This window comes from Leuciscus leuciscus, assembly GCF_965113295.1.
Source record: "Leuciscus leuciscus genome assembly, chromosome: 13".
In the NCBI taxonomy this organism is placed as follows: Eukaryota; Metazoa; Chordata; class Actinopteri; order Cypriniformes; family Leuciscidae; genus Leuciscus; species Leuciscus leuciscus.
Genome location: NC_138737.1, coordinates 10795472 through 10817043, shown reverse-complemented (window position 1 = coordinate 10817043; position 21572 = coordinate 10795472). Strand labels below are relative to the sequence as shown.

At 37.9% G+C, this 21572-nt stretch overlaps 1 protein-coding gene across 1 annotated transcript in view; it reads left to right on the top strand.

Moving 5' to 3' along the window:
* Positions 1-21572, top strand: part of obscna (obscurin, cytoskeletal calmodulin and titin-interacting RhoGEF a) — a 46566-nt gene that overhangs the window by 21828 nt on the left and 3166 nt on the right. Inside the window, exons 34-77 of the mRNA XM_082188472.1 lie at positions 10-276; positions 353-619; positions 751-1017; positions 1461-1727; positions 2165-2431; positions 3804-4070; positions 4248-4514; positions 4639-4905; positions 5015-5281; positions 5379-7775; positions 8215-8272; positions 8406-8515; positions 8645-8754; positions 8908-9108; positions 9210-9304; positions 9548-9721; positions 9891-10050; positions 10148-10255; positions 10904-11068; positions 11186-11344; positions 11570-11747; positions 11845-11958; positions 12050-12217; positions 12365-12467; positions 12547-12676; positions 12761-12869; positions 14848-14926; positions 15094-15230; positions 15315-15427; positions 15581-15749; positions 15893-15983; positions 16178-16378; positions 16498-16558; positions 16643-16720; positions 16924-17096; positions 17205-17231; positions 17371-17523; positions 17598-17643; positions 17747-17824; positions 17925-19617; positions 19735-19881; positions 20219-20341; positions 20478-20645; positions 20905-21010. Of these exons, the coding sequence (XP_082044598.1) occupies positions 10-276; positions 353-619; positions 751-1017; positions 1461-1727; positions 2165-2431; positions 3804-4070; positions 4248-4514; positions 4639-4905; positions 5015-5281; positions 5379-7775; positions 8215-8272; positions 8406-8515; positions 8645-8754; positions 8908-9108; positions 9210-9304; positions 9548-9721; positions 9891-10050; positions 10148-10255; positions 10904-11068; positions 11186-11344; positions 11570-11747; positions 11845-11958; positions 12050-12217; positions 12365-12467; positions 12547-12676; positions 12761-12869; positions 14848-14926; positions 15094-15230; positions 15315-15427; positions 15581-15749; positions 15893-15983; positions 16178-16378; positions 16498-16558; positions 16643-16720; positions 16924-17096; positions 17205-17231; positions 17371-17523; positions 17598-17643; positions 17747-17824; positions 17925-19617; positions 19735-19881; positions 20219-20341; positions 20478-20645; positions 20905-21010 (10585 nt within the window). The remainder of the gene's footprint in view (positions 1-9; positions 277-352; positions 620-750; positions 1018-1460; positions 1728-2164; positions 2432-3803; positions 4071-4247; positions 4515-4638; positions 4906-5014; positions 5282-5378; positions 7776-8214; positions 8273-8405; positions 8516-8644; positions 8755-8907; positions 9109-9209; positions 9305-9547; positions 9722-9890; positions 10051-10147; positions 10256-10903; positions 11069-11185; positions 11345-11569; positions 11748-11844; positions 11959-12049; positions 12218-12364; positions 12468-12546; positions 12677-12760; positions 12870-14847; positions 14927-15093; positions 15231-15314; positions 15428-15580; positions 15750-15892; positions 15984-16177; positions 16379-16497; positions 16559-16642; positions 16721-16923; positions 17097-17204; positions 17232-17370; positions 17524-17597; positions 17644-17746; positions 17825-17924; positions 19618-19734; positions 19882-20218; positions 20342-20477; positions 20646-20904; positions 21011-21572) is intronic.

Genomic DNA, 21572 nt, shown 5'->3' with positions numbered 1-21572 from the left:
TGCATCCAGAACAACCTCTGTATTTCTGTGAGGAGCTCCAAAGACAAGAAATAGAAGAAGGTGAGACTGCCATACTGAGCTGTGAGATCTCTAAAACTGGAGTGGAAGTGCAGTGGAAGAAGGGAATGCTGTTGCTTCTACCAGGAAACAAATATGAGACTAAGCAAGATGGCTGTAAATTACAGCTTCTTATACATGAGTTGAACAGTCAGGACAGTGGCATCTACAAATGTTGTGCTGGTAGCTTGGTGACCACAGCTTCTCTTGACGTGAAAGGTGTGTATTTTTTTGTAATGAAGTTGTTAAAATTTCAGTTGGACATTATTGAGATATTTTTGTTTTCCCTCACCAGAACATCCATTGTTCTTCTCTGAGGAGCTTCAAAACCAAGAAGCAGAGGAGGGCAACACAGTCATATTGCACTGTGAGCTCTCTAAACCTGGAGTTTCAGTGCAGTGGAAGAAGGGAGCAGTGATACTCAAGCCTAGTAAAAAATATGAGATTAAACAGGATGGCCATCAACTACAGCTTCAGATCCATGAGTTAACAGCTCAGGACAGTGGGACTTACAAATGTTATGCTGGTAGCCTGGTTACAACATCATATCTTGTGATAAAAGGTAAGTGAATTATTCAAATGGCATTTTTCAACATTTTGATCTTTGACATAAGAATTCATTCATTAATCTGTTCATGTGTCCAATTATTTTTGATGAACATGTAAAGGCATATATGTTTTTTCCCTCTACAGAAAAACCATTGTTCTTCTCTGAGGAGCTACAGAACCAACAAGCAGAGGAGGGTAACCCAGTCATATTGCACTGTGAGCTCTCTAAACCTGGAGTTTCAGTGCAGTGGAAAAAGGGGACAGTGCTTTTGAAGCCTAGTACTAAATATGAGATAAAACAGGATGGTTGTCAACTACAGCTTCAGATCCATGAGTTAACAGTTCAGGACAGTGGGCCCTACAAATGTTGTGCTGGAAGCCTGGTCACAACTGCTTCCCTTATGGTAAAAGGTAAGTCAGTGGTTCTTAACCAGGGGGCTGGGGCTCATTAGGGGGCCTCAACAAACTTCCAAGGGGCTCTCAATATGACTTAAAATGATTTAAAATAAGACATAACAAGTATTAAAATCAGCTAAACCTGTAAGTACTACGTCAACTTAAAATAAAGGGTTAAACTTTATTTTAAGGTGTCATTGTTACAGTGTAATTATATATTTAAGTACTGAGTAATATTAAGCAACTACATGTATTTACTATAGGGTTAGGGTAGGATTAGGGTTTGGTTGAGGGTTAGTTCCATGTAATTATGCATCATTTACTATTATTACTATGGTAAGTACATGTAACATATGTAACAAGGACACTGTAAAATAAAGTGTTACCATCTGTTTATGTGTTCATTTGTTTTTTGATGAACATGTAAAAGCATATATGATTTTGTTTTCCCTCTCCAGAAAAGCCATTGTTCTTCTCTGAGGACCTACAAAACCAACAAGCAGAGGAGGGCAGGACAGCAATATTGTGCTGTGAGCTCTCTAAACCTGGAGTTTCAGTGCAGTGGAAGAAGGGAGCAGTGATACTCAAGCCTAGTAAAAAATATGAGATAAAACAGGATGGTTGTCAACTACAGCTTCAGATCCATGAGTTAACAGTTCAGGACAGTGGGCCCTACAAATGTTGTGCTGGAAGCCTGGTCACAACTGGTTCTCTTGAGGTAAAAGGTAAGTCAGTGGTTCTTAACCAGGGGGCTGGGGCTCATTAGGGGGCCTCAACAGACTTCCAAGGGGCTCTCAATATGACTTAAAATGATTTTAAATAAGACAAAACAAGTATTAAAATCAGCTAAACCTGTAATGTAACTACGTCAACTTAAAATAAAGGGATAAACTTAATTTTAAGGTTTCATTGTTACAGTGTAATTATATATTTAAGTACTGAGTAATATTAAGCAACTTTACTATAGGGTTAGGGTAGGATTAGGGTTTGGTTGAGGGTTAATTGCATGTAATTATGCATCATTTACTGTTATTAATATGGTAAGTACATGTAACATATGTAACAAGGACACTGTAAAATAAAGTGTTACCATCTGTTCATGTGTTCATATGTTTTTTGATGAACATGTAAAAGCATATATGATTTTGTTTTCCCTCTCCAGAAAAGCCATTGTTCTTCTCTGAGGACCTACAAAACCAACAAGCAGAGGAGGGCAGGACAGTAATATTGTGCTGTGAGCTCTCTAAACCTGGAGTTTTAGTGCAGTGGAAGAAGGGAGCAGTGATACTCAAGACTAGTAAAAAATATGAGATAAAACAGGATGGTTGTCAACTACAGCTTCAGATCCATGAGTTAACAGTTCAGGACAGTGGGCCCTACAAATGTTGTGCTGGAAGCCTGGTCACAACTGCTTCCCTTGTGGTAAAAGGTAAGTCAGTGGTTCTTAAAGGATTAGTTCACTTTAAAAAAAACTTTTGCTGATAATTTACTCACCCCCATGTCATCCAAGATGTCCATGTCTTTCTTTCTTCAGTCGAAAAGAAATTAAGGTTTTTGTTGAAAATATTTCTCCATATAACGGACTTCAATGGGCCCCAAACGGTTCAAGGTCCAAATTACAGTTTCAGTGCAGCTTCAAAGGGCTTTAAATGATACCAGACGATGAATAAGGGTCTTATCTAGCGAAACGATCGGTCATTTAAAAAATAAATAAAAAAGTTTACGTTTTATAAGCACAAATGCTCGCCTTGCTCTGTTCTGTGATGCGCGTTCGTGATGTCATGTAGTACGCAATTATGTTGAAAAGGTCACGCTTTTCTGTCCTGACGAAAATTTTCTTTTAGGCTTTTTAATATGAAAACACACAGGATACGCACACGAAATGGGCATTTTAAACGATAAACTGACACAAAGACATTTGAATATGTGTATATGGTCCTCCTTCCGCACATTTGTAAACACTGACTCGGTACTTCCGCCTATGTCAAGCGTGACCTTTTCAACGTAATTGCGTATTACGTGACGTCACGAACGCGCATCACAGAACAGAGCAAGGCGAGCATTTGTGCTTATAAAACTTTAACTTTTTAATTTATTTTTTAAATGACCGATCGTTTCGCTAGATAAGACCCTTATTCATCGTCTGGTATCGTTTAAAGCCCTTTGAAGTTGCACTGAAACTGTCATTTGGACCTTGAACCGTTTGGGGCCCATTGAAGTCCATTATATGGAGAAAAATCCTGGAATGTTTTCATCAAAAACCTTAATTTCTTTTCGACTGAAGAAAGAAAGACATGGACATCTTGGATGACATGGGGGTGAGTAAAATATCAGCAAAAGTTTTTTTTAAAGTGAACTAATCCTTTAAATAGGGGGCTGGGGCTCATTAGGGGCCCTTAACAACCTTCCAAGGGGCTCTCAATATGACTTAAAATTATTTAAAATAAGACAAAACAAGTATTAAAAATCAGCTAAACCTGTAAGTACAATGTAACTACATCAACTTAAAATAAAGGGATAAACTTTATTTTAAGGTGTCATTGTTACAGTGTAATTATATATTTAAGTACTGAGTAATATTAAGCAACTACATTTATTTACTATAGGGTTAGGGTAGGATTAGGGTTTGGTTGAGGGTTAGTTGCATGTAATTATGCATCATTTACTGTTATTAATATGGTAAGTACATGTAACATATGTAACAAGGACACTGTAAAATAAAGTGTTACCATCTGTTCATGTGTTCATTTGTTTTTTGATGAACATGTAAAAGCATATATGATTTTGTTTTCCCTCTCCAGAAAAGCCATTGTTCTTCTCTGAGGACCTACAAAACCAACAAGCAGAGGAGGGCAACACAGTCATATTGCACTGTGAGCTCTCTAAACCTGGAGTTTCAGTTCAGTGGAAGAAGGGAACAGTGATACTTAAGCCTAGTAAAAAATACGAGATTAAACAGGATGGTTGTCAACTACAGCTTCAGATCCATGAGTTAACAGCTCAGGACAGTGGGCCCTACAAATGTTGTGCTGGGAGCCTGGTGACTACTTGCTCTGTTACAGTGAAAGGTATGGAATGTGTTTTAGAGAAACTTCTGAATTACCTAATACTCTTTCCATGTACCATTCTGACAACATTGCTTGTTATTGAACCAGGATATTCTGATAATTCATTAAGAGCACTTTTTGTGAATGAAGACACAAATTTTAAAAACATTAAATGTATTTTTATTTCCCCACATCCAGAGCAACCTATATTTTTCTGCAAGAACCTCCAAAGCCTTGAAGCTGAGGAAGGTAAAGCGACTGCCCTGACCTGTGAGGTCTCTAAACCTGGAGTTGCAGTGCAGTGGAAGAAGGGAACAGTGTTGCTGAAACCTGGAAACAAGTATGAGATGAAACAAGATGGTTGTCTGCTGCAGCTTCAAATATATGACCTGAAAATTGGAGATAGTGGCTCTTATAAATGTTGTGCTGGGAACATGGTGACGACTGCTTCTCTTGTAGTAAAGGGTAAGGGAATTAATTAAAATGTTGTTTTCCATCTTTTTTGAATAGAGAAATTAATTCATTAATCTGTTCATGTGTCCTTTTTTTCTGTTTAGCGTATATAAGCATTTTTGTTTTCCCTCACCAGAACATCCATTGTTCTTCTCTGAGGAGCTACAAAACCAAGAAGCAGAGGAGGGTAAGACAGCCATATTGCGCTGTGAGCTCTCTAAACCTGGAGTTTCAGTGCAGTGGAAAAAGGGAGCAGTGATGCTTAAGCCAAGTAAAAAATATGAGATTAAACAGGATGGCCATCAACTACAACTTCAGATCCATGAGTTAACAGCTCAGGACAGTGGGACTTACAAATGTTGTGCTGGAAGCCTGGTGACTAATGGTTCAATTACAGTGAAAGGTACAGATATTATTTTAGTGCAACATCTGCAGTTTCTAATGCTTTGTCCATGTAGAACTTTTTTCATACATGAAGAACCCAAACTTTATTTTTACTTCTGCATGTACAGAGCAACCTATATACTTCTGCAAGATCCTTCAAAGTCTTGAAGCTGAGGAAGGTGAAACGGCGTTCTTGACCTGTGAGCTCTCTAAACCTGGAGTTCCTGTGCAGTGGAAAAAGGGAACAGTGTTGCTAAAACCAGGAAAAAAGTATGAGATGAAACAAGATGGCTCTGAATTACACCTTCAAATCCATGATCTAAAATGTCAGGACAGTGGTGTCTACAAATGCTGTGCTGCTAGGATGGAGACAACAGCTTCTCTTGTTATAAAAGGTACATTTATTCCCATATTTTGAAAATAAGTAAGTAATTCAAAATAATTCAAAATCAAAATAAATAAGTAATGTTGCATTTCCATTATTTACACCAGATGCTTCCCCTAGAAGTAAAGACATCCCTCAAGCCCCACTAAGATCAAAAGGGCAAAAAATTATGGAAGAAACACACAGTGGTCTAATGCATAAGAAACAGGCTGTGGTCATTGAGGAATCAGACATCTCTATCTTGGAATCTTCAGAGGTTCACTTCCAGGATCTCTGTGAGAAACTGACAGATGACCAGGACGTCAAGAGGAAATCATTGGTGAGACAAATGGGGAAAGATGCGAGTTCCAAAATGGTTAACGTGTCTAGTTGCACCATGGAAGAACCTGAAATTACTACTCTTACAACCGATGCACCTGAAGAACAAAGAAAAAAACTGGTGGACACTGGATCCAAAGAGGTTACTAAGATTTCTGTGGACCAGAACAATGAAAAGATCTCAGGGCAAGATCAGAAGAAAACTTCAAGCATAGATACAAATGATCAGAGCAAGGAACCACCCAGAAATGTTCCCCAGCCTCCACCACGGTCAAAGAGCAAGGCCACACATCCAGATGTTTCACACCAAAATCAGTACAGTGTTTTTGAAGCAAACAACCAGAATGTTAAAGATCCAAATGTTGACAAGAAGGGCAAGAAACAAGATGTTGTAATGGAGCCCACTGTGGAGACCAAAATAACATCAAAACATGCTGACCTAACACCATCTTTCTCTAAGGAGAAGGTTTCCCAGCCACATGTTGAAATCAAAAGGCAACCCTATGTTTTGGAAGCAAAGAATCGAGATATGGACATAAAACAAACTGTGGAGACCACTTTAAAGATATCAGAGTATGGCTTAGATACACCAGTCTTCAAAGAGTTAACGGCCAAACACGTTAAAGCATCTCAAGAACAACCATATAATTTAGAGGAAAGGAAGGAGTATATCAAATTGGAATCAAGTGTAAATGAGGAATCAAAGAAAGAGCTAATTGTGGACACCATATCTAAGCCATCAGAGGTTGGTGAATATCCCGTCAATATGAATGAAAAGAAGGAACCAAAAAAGAAATCATTGGATGAAAATGAAATGCACAAGACGCAAAATGTCCAGTCTGAAATGGGACCAGAAATTGAAAAGGTTCAGTCCCAGGATGAACATCATGGAAAAATAACAAAGAATGTTAAAGAAAAAGCACCAAGCATTGCCATTACAGGCCAGAAACCCAAAGAGCAAATAAGTCTTGTACAGAAAACCACAACTTTGACCGTTAGGGATGTGCAGAGGGATTCACTAGAAGGTGAAACAGATTTACCACACATTGATAGTGGAGATCTGAAAAATGTCAAGCAGGTTGTGGATGAACATCATGGAAAAGTACCAAAGAATGATACAGAAAAAGCTACAAAAACTGCCATTGCAAGCCAAAAATTCAAAGAAGAAATCATTTCTGCAGAGAAAGCTACAACAATGTCTGTTAGAGATGTGCAGAGAGATTCACAGGTAGGTGAACCGAATTTACCAGACATTGATAGTGGAGATCTGAAAAATGTTAAGCAGGTTGTGGATGAACATCATGGAAAAGCACCAAAGCATGTTACAGGAAAAGCAACAAATATTGCCATTAAAAGCCAGAAATTCAAAGAAGAAATAATTCATGCAGAGGAAGCTACAACAGTGTCCTTTAGGGATGTGCAGAAGTTGTCACCGAAAGTTGTGCCGAACTTACCACACATGGATAATGGAGATCAGAAAAATATGAAGCAAGTCGTTATTGAAGTAGATGTTTCTGGGGAATCTGTAATTCAACCTGAGGAGACGACTCTCGGGCAGATCACAAGCGTGGATACTGGCAAACAGAAGTGTTCTCGAGTTGAGCACGATAATGTTGACAGCCCTGGTGTAGACGTAGATTTTGAGGATGAGCCAGAGATACGTGAGGCTGCCATTAAGATACAAGCTGCTTTCAAAGGTTACAAAACTAGGAAAGACATGCGTCTAGTCTTCAAAGAAGTGTTCAAGAACCAGAATCTTGATCTTGGTGGCACTGCATTCCTGGAGTGTGTTGTGGAAGGTAAAATCGACACTATGCGCTGGCTTAAAGATGGAATAGATCTGAGGCCTGGGAAAAGGTACAAAATCACCCAAAATGCAGATGGTAGGTGTTTTCTGGAAATTTCCAGGGTTACAAACAAAGATGCTGGAATCTACACATGTGAAGTTGCAAACAAGTTTGGAGCAATTAGTTACAATGGGAATGTGATGGTGGGTAAACCTCAGAAGCCATCACAAACAATTCAGACTGCACAAACACCAGATACAGAAATTGTCTCTGAGAAAGAGATTGCTCCAGTCCTAAACACTGAAGAGGAGTCATTGAGACTCGTCTATGATCTCCCGGCAGATGACACCTACAGCAAGATCAAGGAGAAAAGGAGAAGTCTAATTTCAGTCAGCTCCAGTGAGTTGTGTTTATCATTCTAGATAATAGTAGCAATAGTAGGGCTGCAATAATATTAAATTCTGGCTGAGACCAATAAAAGTATAATTATTTAATATTATGTCATGATAGATAACCGATTAATGGCAGCTAACTGAAAAATCGAAATAAAGTAAAAGTTAAATGCTAAAAACAAAAATCATGTAAATCAAGTAAATTAAGGCATTACAACATTATAATTTACAGTATGAAAAATGTATATCAGATTTGCTAAAAAAGTTTTTCTTAAAGATTAACTAAGTAGTGTTAGACTACTGCAAAAGTAATATTAACATAAAAACAGAGGAATATAGCTAATATTGACCGAAGCCGATAAAGTCTTTGATATCTGCAGATAACTGATATATGTATACATCAATAGTAGCTGAGCTTGTTTCTTGTAATTCTGTCCCCTCTCTAGTATCCTGTTACTCAGATTATGACACAGCCCCTGATGTTGAGACTGAATACCAATCTAGGTAAGTTTAACATTGTAAATACCCTTCAAGGACTCTTAATTATAAAGAAAGATGGCAGCGTAGAATAATTTTTTCCTTTTCTGTACTTTGGGATAATACTTTGCAATGTAATTAAATGAATCTTCTCAAACAGGGGAAAAGAGGCAGAGAAGTCAAAAAATGAGGCTCCTACTAAGACTTCTGAAGAAGAAAAAAGTGCTAGTTTACAACCTCGAAAGACTTCAGACCAGCTGAAAGGGAAAGGTCAGTTCTCTTGGTGCTGCAAGTCATTTAGTAAAGTCCAGACATAATGAAATAATATGCACTCAAGAGCATATTAAAAAGCTTAATATACTGTACTCTTCTGTATTGTTGCGTTTGTATTTGGCATAGGTTGCGATTCACAGAGTCACACACCGTCTCCCAAACGCCTACATTCCTACAAGTCCTCTGCAAATACTGAGTCATTCTCTGAGTCAGATGGAGATGATGACAGAGGAGAGGTATTAACTCAGCTTCTTAATAATAAACTAACAATAATAATAAAAAAACTTCATTTATAGGCACTTTTTGTGCATGTTGTAGCTCATATTGCTTTAGGAACAAGTGGAGAGTAAACACAACAAACAAACACTGATATACAGTACATTCTGCAGATATTTGATATTTATGTGGCCAAAACCAATTGTCATCCTCTGGGAGGAAACAAAGAAGCTTTTGTACTAAAGGAAGGCCAGTTTGTGGAGGTCCTGGACTCAGCCCATCCTGTGAGGTGGCTTGTCCGTACAAAGCCAACCAAGATCACACCATCCCGTCAGGGCTGGGTATCCCCGGCGTACCTGGAAAAGAAGACAAAGGTGAGTGAATGTGTGTGTGTGTATATAGTTTAAATAGCAATGCATTGGTGTAAAAGGTTGATACATTTATTTTAATAATCTTTCGATTTGTTTTCTCAAAGGAAATATTTTCAGTGGCCCATGAAGCAGAAAAGGGAGAATCCCCTGAGAAATGCAAAACAACGTTAACAAAGGATGAGCATGGCTTGATTCAAAGGTAAACTGAACTGAATAGAATACACAAAGACAAAGTTCTAGAATGTGGCTGGGGCAATGTCAACCTGAAGTTCATCAAACACCTCTAGAGAGTATTACAATAGTGTGAATGACTGAAAAGGATTTTTAATATTTTTTGTTTAACAATAACAACACTGGTAAGCATGCAAAGATCAATGGCTTTATTATCTATATTAGCAGGTTTTGTGAAAAGCTAAATTGACTATCTTTTTTTTATTTCTAGTCGGTTGATCAAGGGACTCCTTGATGGCGAGAACAGTTTTGTGCAGGAGATGAACTTCTTTGTGGAGCACTTTTTGCAGAACTTAGAGACGAGCGTTCAAGTTCCTCTCACCATCCTCAGTCAAAAAGAGTACATATTCCGTAATATCAGGGATATTGCAAATTTCCATGAATGGTGAAGACATCTCTTTTTTTATATTATATTATATTATATTATATTATATTATATTATATTATATTATATTATATTATATTATATTATATTATATTATATTATATTATATTATATTATATGCATTAACATTGTGGTTTAACTTATTTGTCCCACTGTTCCTCCATCACAGTTGTATTCTCCCCAAGCTGGAGATGTGCTTCTCAGATGATGATGTAGCCCAGTGTTTTGTCAGTTATGCACCAGACTTTGAGATGTATCTCCAGTTCATTACAGGCCTTCCCCAAGCTGAGGCCTGCATCTCAGACAAAAACACACAGCATTTCTTCAAGGCAAGAGGAAATACTTTTTTCAGTCTGGCAGAAAGTGCTCCTTGTTTTAAATGATGTGAAGTAAATAAACAACAATTCTTCTTCTACTGTGTTCCAGCAATATGCAAACACAGAGTTGGCACATTTGGATACCCAGGTCTTTGATGTTAGCACGTATTTGCAGAAACCCATGGAAAGAATTCAAACATACAAGAATGTACTTAAGGTGTGAGAGCTTTATCATTTTCTTTCATACACATTATATAATATGATTTATATATATATTCTACAACCGTTCAAATGTTTGGAAATAAGTTGGTTTTAATGTTTGAAGAAGTCTCTTATACTCACCAAGACTGCATTTATTTGATCAAAAATACAGTAAAACAATAATACTATTAAATATTATTACAATTTAAAATGAGTGTTTTCTATTTTAATATTTTTTTTTAAATATAATTTGTTCCTTTGATGGCAAAGCTGAATTTTCAGCATCATTACTCAGTCTTCAGTGTCACATGATCCTTCAGAAATCATTCTAATATGCTGATTTGCTGCTCAAGAAAAATGTATTTTCTCAATGTTGAACATTTTCTCAATGTTGAAAAAAGTGATGGTACGTAAAGAATCCTAAAAGGTGTGTTTTCCACAAATATTTTGATGAATGCAACATTCAAAAGAGAAGTATTTATATGAAATAGAAATCTTTTGTAACATTATAAATGTTACTGTTAATTTAAAATGTCCTTGCTGAATAAAAGTATCCATTTCTATCCCCCAAAAAAATTCTGTGTGCATAAACACAGCAAAAAAATCAGCCATAATTATTGCTTTCAATACAGCATGTAATTCTCTTCCATTTTTGTCTTTTTAGGAGCTTATCAGGAACAAAGCAAAGAGCGAACAGAACTGTTGCCTGTTAGAGGATGCCTTTGCCATGGTTTCCAGCTTGCCTTGGCGTGCCGAGAACTTGCATCATCTTTCCATGATTGAGAATTACCCGGCACCTCTCAAGGGGCTTGGAGAACCCATTAGACAGGTACTGCCTCATCATATTTGAAACCTTTTTGTTTGCAGGTTGACAAGATGACAAGTGTGAGTAAGAATTGGAAGGTATCATTCTGCTAATGATAGTGTTATGTGTTTTTTTTTCCAGGGCCATTTTACAGTATGGGAGGAGATTCCTGAGGTCAAAGTCTCTCAGAGAGGACATCACCGCCACGTCTTTCTCTTCAAAGATTGTATTGTATTCTGCAAGCCAAAGAGAGAGCTTGGCACATACACCGAGGCCTACATATTCAAGAATAAAATGAAGGTTTAATCAGCAATAGATTTACTAGTACAGCATTTTAGTAGTGAAGAAGTTTTACAGTCTATTCTACATGCTATCCCTCTGAAAACATAGCTAAATTTCAAGTTTACCTTGCATTTGAAGACTCATGTAAAGTACACTGCACATGCAATATCTTGTATAGCATGGCAGCGCTAATCACTGCAGTCCATTTCACATCCATTCCAAATACATTTGCTTTCTTCACAGTTGAGTGATATTGATGTAAAGGATACAGTGGAAGGAGATGACAGGTCATTTGGTCTTTGGCACGAGCACCGGGGAATGCTGAGAAAAATCATTCTGCAAGCTCGATCAATCCTCCTCCGCCTCTCTTGGCTCAAAGATCTGAGAGACCTGCAGCAGCGCAGCAAACAGCCCGCTTGGAGTAAGTTAGGACACAGGAGAGCACACTTATGAATAAATCAGTTTTGACCTCATGAAATGATTGCATTTTTTCCACACCTCATTGTTTATATTTGCAGGTGCCCCGTGCTTTGAGCAACATCTTACTAACTATCCAGCAAAGCTTGGACAAACTGTAAAACTGGTCTGCAAGGTCATTGGCACACCAAAACCAGTAATAAAGTGGTATAAAGGTAAATAATACTATGTACTGTATGTGTGTGTATAAATATGGGCAGTTTACATTTAATTTATAAATGGGTTCTGCTGATGTGCTTTCCTCAGATGGTCAGCCTGTGAAGGATGACGAACATCATATTACATCAGAAGGACAGTTGGGTGCTTGTTATCTTGTACTGACTTGCGTCACAGTGGTGGACTCAGGTCAATACATGTGCTATGCAACCAATCCTGCAGGGAACGCAAGCACTCTGGCTAATATCATGATTGATGGTATGTTTTTGAGAAATGGTTATTATCGCCATGCTTTTCTAGTTTTTGCATGTATTTCCATTCATATGTCTTGCATATGCACTATTGTTCAAAAGTTTGGGATCACCAAAAATTCAATAAAAAGCATGTTGTTTTTGTTTCACAAAGTGCCTCCAAGTTTCACAACAAGACTACAGAACTCAGTGCTTGTAAAAGGACAAGATATGCAGTTCAAGTGCTCCACACAATCTGCTCCTTTACCGTCCATAAGGTAAAACTGGTTTCATCCACTCAAATTAATGTAATGGCGTATATGGTTATAAAAGAGCCTACACAATCTATATGTACAGGTGGTTTAAGGATGGCGTTCCACTTGAAAACACCAGGAAACATCAGATTCAATCTGATGTCCAGACAGGAATTCTCACTCTCACCATAAAGACAGCGGAAGAGGCAGATCTGGGTCAATACCAGTGTGAGGTACCAGAGTCTTTTACTACTTTTCAATGACGTATTCGTATCATATATGAATCCCAATACTCTTTCTTTGTGTTTATGATACAGCTACTGAATGAAGTGGGCAGTGCCAAGTGTAAAGCTGAACTCTGCCCTCCAGCTCCATTAGCTGTGACGGTCAGCACCCAAAAACAATCACAAACCACCCCAGCTCCAGGTAGGACGAAGGAGAAGGTGAACAGCAATTACTATTTAAGGCAGAGAATGCGTGCATTTGCCCACTAAAAACTGGTGGGCAACAGTAGGCTTTGAAGGAGCACATACCACAGTCACCTCCAACTGCACTCGTTCCCACCCATTCCTCATGTTTCGTCACTGAAACTCCAGATCTTCTAAATGTCCATTTCACTCTAACAACTAGCTCTGTAGAATGGAATCATATGTACAATTATATGTTTAATAATAATGTGCTGTTTCCCATATTCAATAGCTTCTTGGTCTGGAACAATGGGATCACTCAAACTATCAAAAACATCATCGGCCATCATCATTGGAAACATCTACTTACATTATAATATAAAATTTTTAGTGTACATATACACTACTATTTAAAAGTTTGAGGTTGGTAAGAATTTTTTTTATGTTTTTGAATTCTCTTATCTCACCAAGGCTATATTTATTTGATCAAAAATACAGCAAAAACGGTATTATTTTAAAATAGTATTACAATTATTCCAGTCTTCAGTGTCACATGATCCTGCAAAAATCATACTAAAATGCAAATTTGGTGCTCAAGAAAAGTTCTTATTATTTCTTATCATTAATGTTGAAAACGGTTTTACTTTTGTGGAAACACTGATACTTTTTTCAGGATTCATTGATGAGTATAAAGAACACAATTTATTTAAAATATTAAATTGATCAAGTCAACAGTCAAGACATTTACATTTGTCCTTGCTGAACAAAAGTATTAATTTCTTTTTTATATATATAAATAAAAAAACAAGTGTTACTGACCCCAAACTTTGAACAGTATGGTTTGTTTGTTTAATTTTAGTTGTCTTTAATTCATTTGAGTTTAAATGAAACTGCATGCTACTTCATATATCATACATTTTTAATGCATTCTTTACTATATCATACCTATGTGGTCATATGTTTTCATTTATGCCACATACTTTAAGTGGTTCATAAGCAGCTTTTGAACACTTGTCTGTCATGTGCATTTCCATATCCTGCTTAACACCACACTTTCCATCCCATTTCCTTTTTAGTCACAGAGCAGGAGACTAAAGATCTGATCAAAATCATCATGTAAGTGTCTTCACAAAGATGCCCCAACATTTTGCATGGTCCTCTCCCTTTCTTCTTTCTCTCTGTCTCTGTTCTTCTCCTTGTCCATTCCTCATATCTGTTTATATACATGTTCTCACGGTTTCCTCGTCAGTGCATGCTCCGCTAACATGCCACGTCCATCTTCAAAGCTGGTTTTGTGCTAAGATTCAAGCCTTGCTGCAGATAGGGCCAAGTGGCCCTTTGCACTTCCTGTGAGGCTATGTGACTGTCTATACATATGATCTGTGACTTAAAACACTGGTTGGGAAAGGCAGTGACACTTCTTGCACTGTTTTTAAACCTGCCATATTCACGGTAAGTGATTTTGTTATTTCACAATTGAGTTTAGAGAAGAACTGCAAACAATTATCCCTCTACATTCCTTGTTTGAAGCTGACTGTTCCACCACAGATCTTAGTGATTAATTAACTGTTTTTTTTTTTAGATTTTACATTATAGAATTTTTTTAGGTTGCATTATTAAGTTGCATTATTAATAAAAGTACCGTTGTATTATTGATAAAAGTACAGTAATGGTTTATTATTTATTTACTTGTATTACTCATTTCTTATTATTATCAGTGTTAAACATTGCAGTTTGTTTTTTTTGTTTTTTTTGGGAAACCAAAGTGCATTTTTTCAGGATTCTTTAATCGAAAGAACAGCATTTATTTGAAATACTGTGGAAATACTTTTTAACATTGAAAATGTCTTAAATGTAACCTTTGATCAATTTAATGCTTCCTTGCTGAATAAAAGTATTAATTTCTTTAAAAAAATCATATTGACCCCAAACCTTTGAATGTTAGTGTATGTAAAATCAAATAGAGTAAGTTTGACTGCCTAATTGTTTTCAAATAGAGCCCCAATCAGAAGGTTGGTCCAGTTCCTTTGTGAAGAACCTGTTTCATATACTCTTTCAGCCTGGATACCCTGAACTGTGAGTCTGCATACACTCTGTGTTATCTGTGGGCTGTAAACATTGCTTAAAGAACCATAGTGTACAGCATGAATGCAGTATACTTAAACTATACATAAAGGCAGTGAAAGTCAGGTTAATTGATAATCTCGTTTTAATGTCTTGTGGTAAAATGTGTGCTTCTGAAGACCTGCTGCTGGCGTTGAAGATGAACACACTCTTGAAGAACAGGATGATGTGGAGAGGCAGGTCCAGGCAGCACAGTTAGAGGGACCCATGGATCCTGAGGAACACTTTTACTCAAACACAGAGGAGTTGCTGACAGGTAAAGACTGTATGTGGTTTTTAAACAATTTGTGTGAAACATTATCACCAGAGAAATTTGTCAATCCATAATTTATTTTCATAGAGCCTCCAGCTGTGCAAGTGGCCATCGAAAACCTGGCAGTCCGGCCTGGTCAGGCTGCGACGTTCTCTGCAATTATTACTGGCCAACCCATCCCAGACATTCAATGGTTTAAGGTATTATAAGAACAAAATAGTAACAATGCATACTGATATAATTATTTTGGGATGGAAACACAATAAACCTTGATGGAAACACAATAAACCACAATAAACAATAAACCTTAACTTGTATTTACTGCAGTAAAGCACATATTTGGTTTTCTGCAGGATGACAAGGAAATCTCATCCAATGAGTACACAGAAATAGTCCAAAGTAGTGCACGTTGCTCTCTCACTTTGCTGGATACTCAAACGGAGGATTGTGGCACCTACACCTGCATAGCTAGCAACAGTGCAGGACAAGCATCTTGCCACGCTAAACTCTGTGTTGATACAAGTGAGTAGTATTATTTTCTTCCATTTTATCTTTACAAATCCTAAATATGTGTTGCCATATTTTGAAATGTGGAAGCAGTAGTGGAATGTGGAACTAATAGTGTGTTTAAGTAAATTTAAATAAAATTTAAATTTCCTTTTCAGGTCTAGATGAAATTGAGGAGGAGAAAGAAGTGGAGTTTGGAAAAAGACGGAAACTACATTCTGTATATGAAGTTTATGAAGAAATAGGAAGGTAATATCCTCAATCAAGGTATTAAAAGCCCACTGATTTATAATGAATACCAACTCAGTCTTGAACTGAGGTTCATGTAATCTAACATAAAAATTTTTTTGTCAAATGTAATGGTTAATGTATAATTTGATTTTGTTTTATGACATTCGCTACAGAACTTATTAACATTTATCTGCTTTTTTGTGGATAACCAGGGGCACCTTTGGAGTGGTTAAAAAAGTAACACATAGGGCGAGTGGCGAATGTTTTGCTGCCAAGTTCCTTCCACTCAGAAGCAGCACACGGACCAGAGCGTTCCAGGAGAGAGACCTACTGTCCCGTCTAGCTCACCGCAGACTCGCATGCCTCCTGGACTTTTTCTCCACAAGACGCACCCTGGTGTTGGTTGTAGAATTGTAGGATTCAAGTTTTCTTACTTTTTTCAAATTAGTCAATAATTAGCATTTTGCTTTTTAGAAATCATTAATTGAATCGAATATGTGTAATATGTAGCATTCTTTTTTCCCTTCCACAGATGTTCTACACAGGGGTTACTAGATCATTTGTTTTTAAAGGGATCGGTTACAGAGAGGGAGGTAATATTGATAATTCATTGAATTTCAGTCACACTTTCACACAGAAATAAAGCAAAAGTTATAATGATCATTCATTGTTTTTAGGTTCAGTTATATATTCAGCAGGTTCTGGAGGGCATTGGATACATACACAGTATGAACATTCTACATCTTGATATCAAAGTAAGTTATTATACTTTCTTTATAATATTTGTTTTAAGTGGCATTCATTTAAATTTGTATATATTACAAGAAATTTCACTGATAGGATACTAAAATACCAATTGGTGTCTATGGTAAAGACATCTTCTGACCTGTGGTCATCCTTCTGTCTAACTTTTGTCTAACTCCTTCTGTCTAACTTTTAAAAAATCTTTTCTCTGCAGACAGACAATATCCTAATGGTGTCCCCTGCTAGAGAAGACATCAAAATCTGTGACTTTGGATTCTGCCAGGAAATTGACAACTCCAGACATCAGTACAGTGTGTTTGGGACACCAGAATTTGTTGCTCCAGAAATAGTCCACCAAGAACCTGTGACAGTAGCCACTGATATCTGGTATCAAATTTTGTGGCTTGTTGCAAATTGTGGTGAACAGAATTTGTCATGTTCAGAAATGCAGTTCTGTCTTTTACTTCTTGATGAATGATATTTTATTTGTTTCAGGTCTCTTGGTGTGGTTACTTACTTATGGTAAGTGCATTGAAGGCATGGAGCCAGCAGATATTTTCCTTTTAGGTTTGCTGAAATTTTATGTGTCTTTAAAAGAAAATATATATATATAAATTGGTAGAAAATAATGTGTTTTTTTTGTTGTTGTTTTTTTGGGAAGCTTAACATGCCACTGTCCTTTCTTCGGTGAGAATGACCGTGCCACACTGATGAAAGTTGCTGAGGGTTTGCTGTACTGGGACACTCCTGAGATCACAAGCAGAAGTGTGGAGGCACAGGACTTCCTACATAGGGTTCTACAGCCAGACCCAGAGTAAGATCTGTTACATGGGTGTATTTGTTTTTGTGAGCAGCTGTTGATAAAGTTATTTTGTTCCACCTTCACAGAATGAGACCATCTGCATCTGAGTGTTTGAGTCACGAGTGGTTTCAGGTAGGTGGTTTCATATATATATCTATACCATCTGACCATCAGATACCATCAGTGCACAAATTAAATTTAGTGTCAGTTTAAATTATAAATGTAATTATTTTAGGGCTATTATGAAGATGAAGAACCAGAGGACATAAATACAAAAAATCTAAAATCTTTTATTTCAAGAAGAAAATGGCAGGTACGATTTTAAATCATCTCCTCTGCTACTGATTGTCCAGGAAAATGTTCTTCTTTCACGTCTTCCTACTCTTTTCCATGCTTCTTTCCTTTTCTTTCAGCGTTCTTTAACATGTCTTGGCTCGGTTCTGACTCTGAGACCAATCCCAGAGTTATTGGAGGCTCCTTTGCGTGATGTTTCGATTACAGCTGCAAAGGAGTCCCTGGAGGCCAGCAGCACCTCGCTAAGTAGTGGATCCTCTTCAGATTATGATGAGGCTGATGCCTGGGACTTCTTCCAGCAGGCGAGCCAGGAGGATGAAGATGATTTGGAAGAAGAGGATGAATATGACCCCTACACTCATGTGTCAAAGACGCCCACAATTTTAAAACGGGATGAGGCAGATGTGCTTATTGGTAAGGACAGAGTTCACAGTGGCCCGCTGGTGATTCCCATGAACACACCATCACCAGAGCCGATAAGCTTGGAGCAAAGGGACAGAAGCCCCTCTTTTCCTCTCTCTGAGGGAGATGAAGTATTGGCTGGTGAGCCTCCCATACCACGTCATAACCTCATCAAGAGCACTTTTTACTGCAGCTCCGAGCAGCTCTCACCCATATCTGCTCGTCACATGACACTTCGGGATAAAATCCAAGCTAAAAAGCAAGATCGTGGCCGTAAACCCCTCCGTGCCAGCCTCTCCGGCAGGTTGAACGAGCCCCTAATAGAGTATGTAGAAGATTCCCCAGACTTAGAAGCTAATCGTAACCAAAGAAGAGCATCAATGCATTCGTCTATCCTCAAGTCCAGCTCGTTTGATAGTGGAGTGAGTGCTGCCCATCCAAACATACACACCCAGAGAAGAAGCAGATCATTAGATGTGTGCATGCAACGCTCTCAAGCTTCAATCGTGCAGGGAGAAGACAAGCATGATGACGAAGTTAGCCAGAAACCTGACGCCACTGACGAAGAGGAGGCAAAAACTGAAGAAGTCCAAGTAAAAAGGAAACTCTTCCGTCGCTCTGCGTTTTTGTCAAAAAAGGGCCCCGTTGTTATGAGGAAGGTGAGAGCGCAGGTCAATGAGCTTGAAGAAGGACATCAGCCAGTCTTGAAAAGTTCAAGTGAGGATGACATCCAATTGCAGATCATGGAAACAGAAGCAGTACATTTAGGTGATGAGGATGGCTCACAGCTATCATCGCTTGCATGCTCGCTTGACCACGGTTCAGAGGCATCTAGCAGGGTAGGCTCATATGAAGAACTCTCTCACAAACACCACCACGGTGAGATCTTGATCGCTGGATCCTCTGGAAAAACATCTCCATGCTCTCTTCTACAGGACTCTGAGGATGATGACATGGAGAGCGTTCTGAGATCTCTTCGGCAAGACATCCCGCAAGCCCCGCCAAGACGGCGCACCAACAGTTCAAGCTCTGGATTAAATGAGATGCGCCATAAGAGCGACATTCCTCTGAGAAGAAGCTCCTTGGCAGTTCCTGTCCAGGCTGCAGTTGCAGGCCAAGAAAGCAAAGAGGTGCTTCAAAGATATGCCTCAGCCCCAGCTCTACAAGACAAGCCCCCGAGTGGGAAATCTTCCAAGCCTGGATTCATGAAGATCTTCCGCAAGCACTCGTGGGCTAGCCATTCTTCTCCTCAGCTAGAGGGCTTGGAAAAGAAACAAGCAGAAGGAGCATCCTCACAGCCCAAGATCCCTCTTCTAACCCTGAGGAAGAAGATGCGAGCTTCAGCATCTAACATTACAAAACTGTTCACCCGACAGTGCAGCAAGGATGACGTAGAGAAGAAGAAAGGTGGTAGGCTACTTTTAATGCTTTAACAGACTTATTACATCGAATAGCAGATACTTCACTGTTCAGTTGTCAAAAAATCATTTGATTGTGTATAATAATTACATCTCAAACTCTTTCTAGCAGGACCAGTTGTGAAGAACCCTTCGCCTGTCATGCCAGAGAAAATGACTCTCCCTGCCCCTGTTTCTGCTGCCACTTCATCGGAAAGTCATCAGAAGAAGTCAAAATTGTTCTCGCTGAAAGTGCCGATATTTAAGAAAACCAAAGGTAATGTTTGTTGGGCTGATTTGGTCATCTGCATTTAATAATTTGTTGTGTATCATTAATTCCCCAAAAAACGACTAAACTTTTCCATATAAATATATCGCAGTAGATACACTACTATTTAAAAGTTTGTGATAAAGTTTTTGAAAGAAGCTCTCCAATCCTGTGTTTATGTAATTTATTCCTTCGATTACTCCAGTCTTCTGTGTCACGTGATCCCTAAGAAATCATTCTATGCTTTCTATCAAAACTAAAAAATACTGATTCCAAAAGTTTGAATGGTAGTGTATTTTATAAAGTTGTTTAAAGTTCATAAAATTGTTTTATAATGTTTTACCAGAAAGTCCAGTCAAACCATCCCGGCCAGATGTCATTCAGCTAGCAGTGGGTGGAGCTCTTGTGTTCTGGAAACCTGTGCTGTCCAAAGACCTTGTCAAATATTGTATTCAGTATAGTGTAAATGGTAAGATTACATTTTAAAGACTCCGTAAAAGAGACTAAAATCAAACTCATCTTGCATTATGAGCATTTGTATTGTGTTTCAGCATGTTTGTTTTTTTCATGAATCCTCTTAAAGAATTTATTCTACTTTAAATTAGGTGGGGAGTGGAGAACATTGTCAGAGAATGTCACAGACAGCTGTTTCACTGCTAATGCCCTTCCTAGAGGACCGGGATATATATTCAGAGTGTCATATAACACCAAGACAGGGTTGGCACCTTTCAGTGACCCTTCACCACCTGCTTTTATGGCCACGCCTTATGAAGGTACAACATTCTGAAAATAATGACTTACCAAAGTGACTTACAATTTATTACCACAAACCCTAAATGAGATCTCTGTAAACGTCCTGTTTCTGGGTCACTTTGGATTGAACCAGCAACCTTTGTGTTTGTAAATTAACATCTTTAAATATAATGCAATCTCTCTATTATAATCAATGGAATGTGCATTATAACAGATTCATATTAGAATTATATGAAATTAAAATCAAGGTGGCATAATATTTTTATTTTATTTTTGCAGAGTCTCACAATCCTCTCATTCAGATGGAATCTATTGGGTCAAAGGTCACTGTACCTGGAGGTCTTGGTACTGAGAAGTCTTATAAATTCCTGTCTGAAATCAACAGGTACTGTACTTGACTGCATGTTTATATATGCATTTAAACATTTGCAGCTTCTTGATGATCTCAACCTTTTTGGCTTCAAGGCTACATTGTCCATAACAATATTTGAAGGCCCCCCTCACTCACAATTTCTACCCAATAAAATATTTTGGAGCTTGACATAACTAGAAGGATGAATATTCATTTTAAAAATAACCAAATAACAACAAATTAAATAAGGCAAAACAAGCATGAAAATGAGCTAAAAAAATAATAAAAAATCTTAAGCAATTTTAAGTAATCTTGAAGCCCCCTTGGAAGTTTGTTGAGGCCCCCTAGTGGACCCCGACCCCCTGGTTGAGAACCACTAGATCACACTGACCCACCAAACACTTCCAAAGTTGTAGTTGGGTTTAGTTAGATCAGTGTGTTTTAAACCTGTTGGTTTTTGATGGGACAGTGTGAATAAGCCTTAATAGTATTTAAACTCTGCAAGACAAATTTGAATTGCTTACAGAACATTGATTGCCATTATTTACAATCCTTTTATGTTGCAAATTTACATTAACTACATTTACTAAGACAT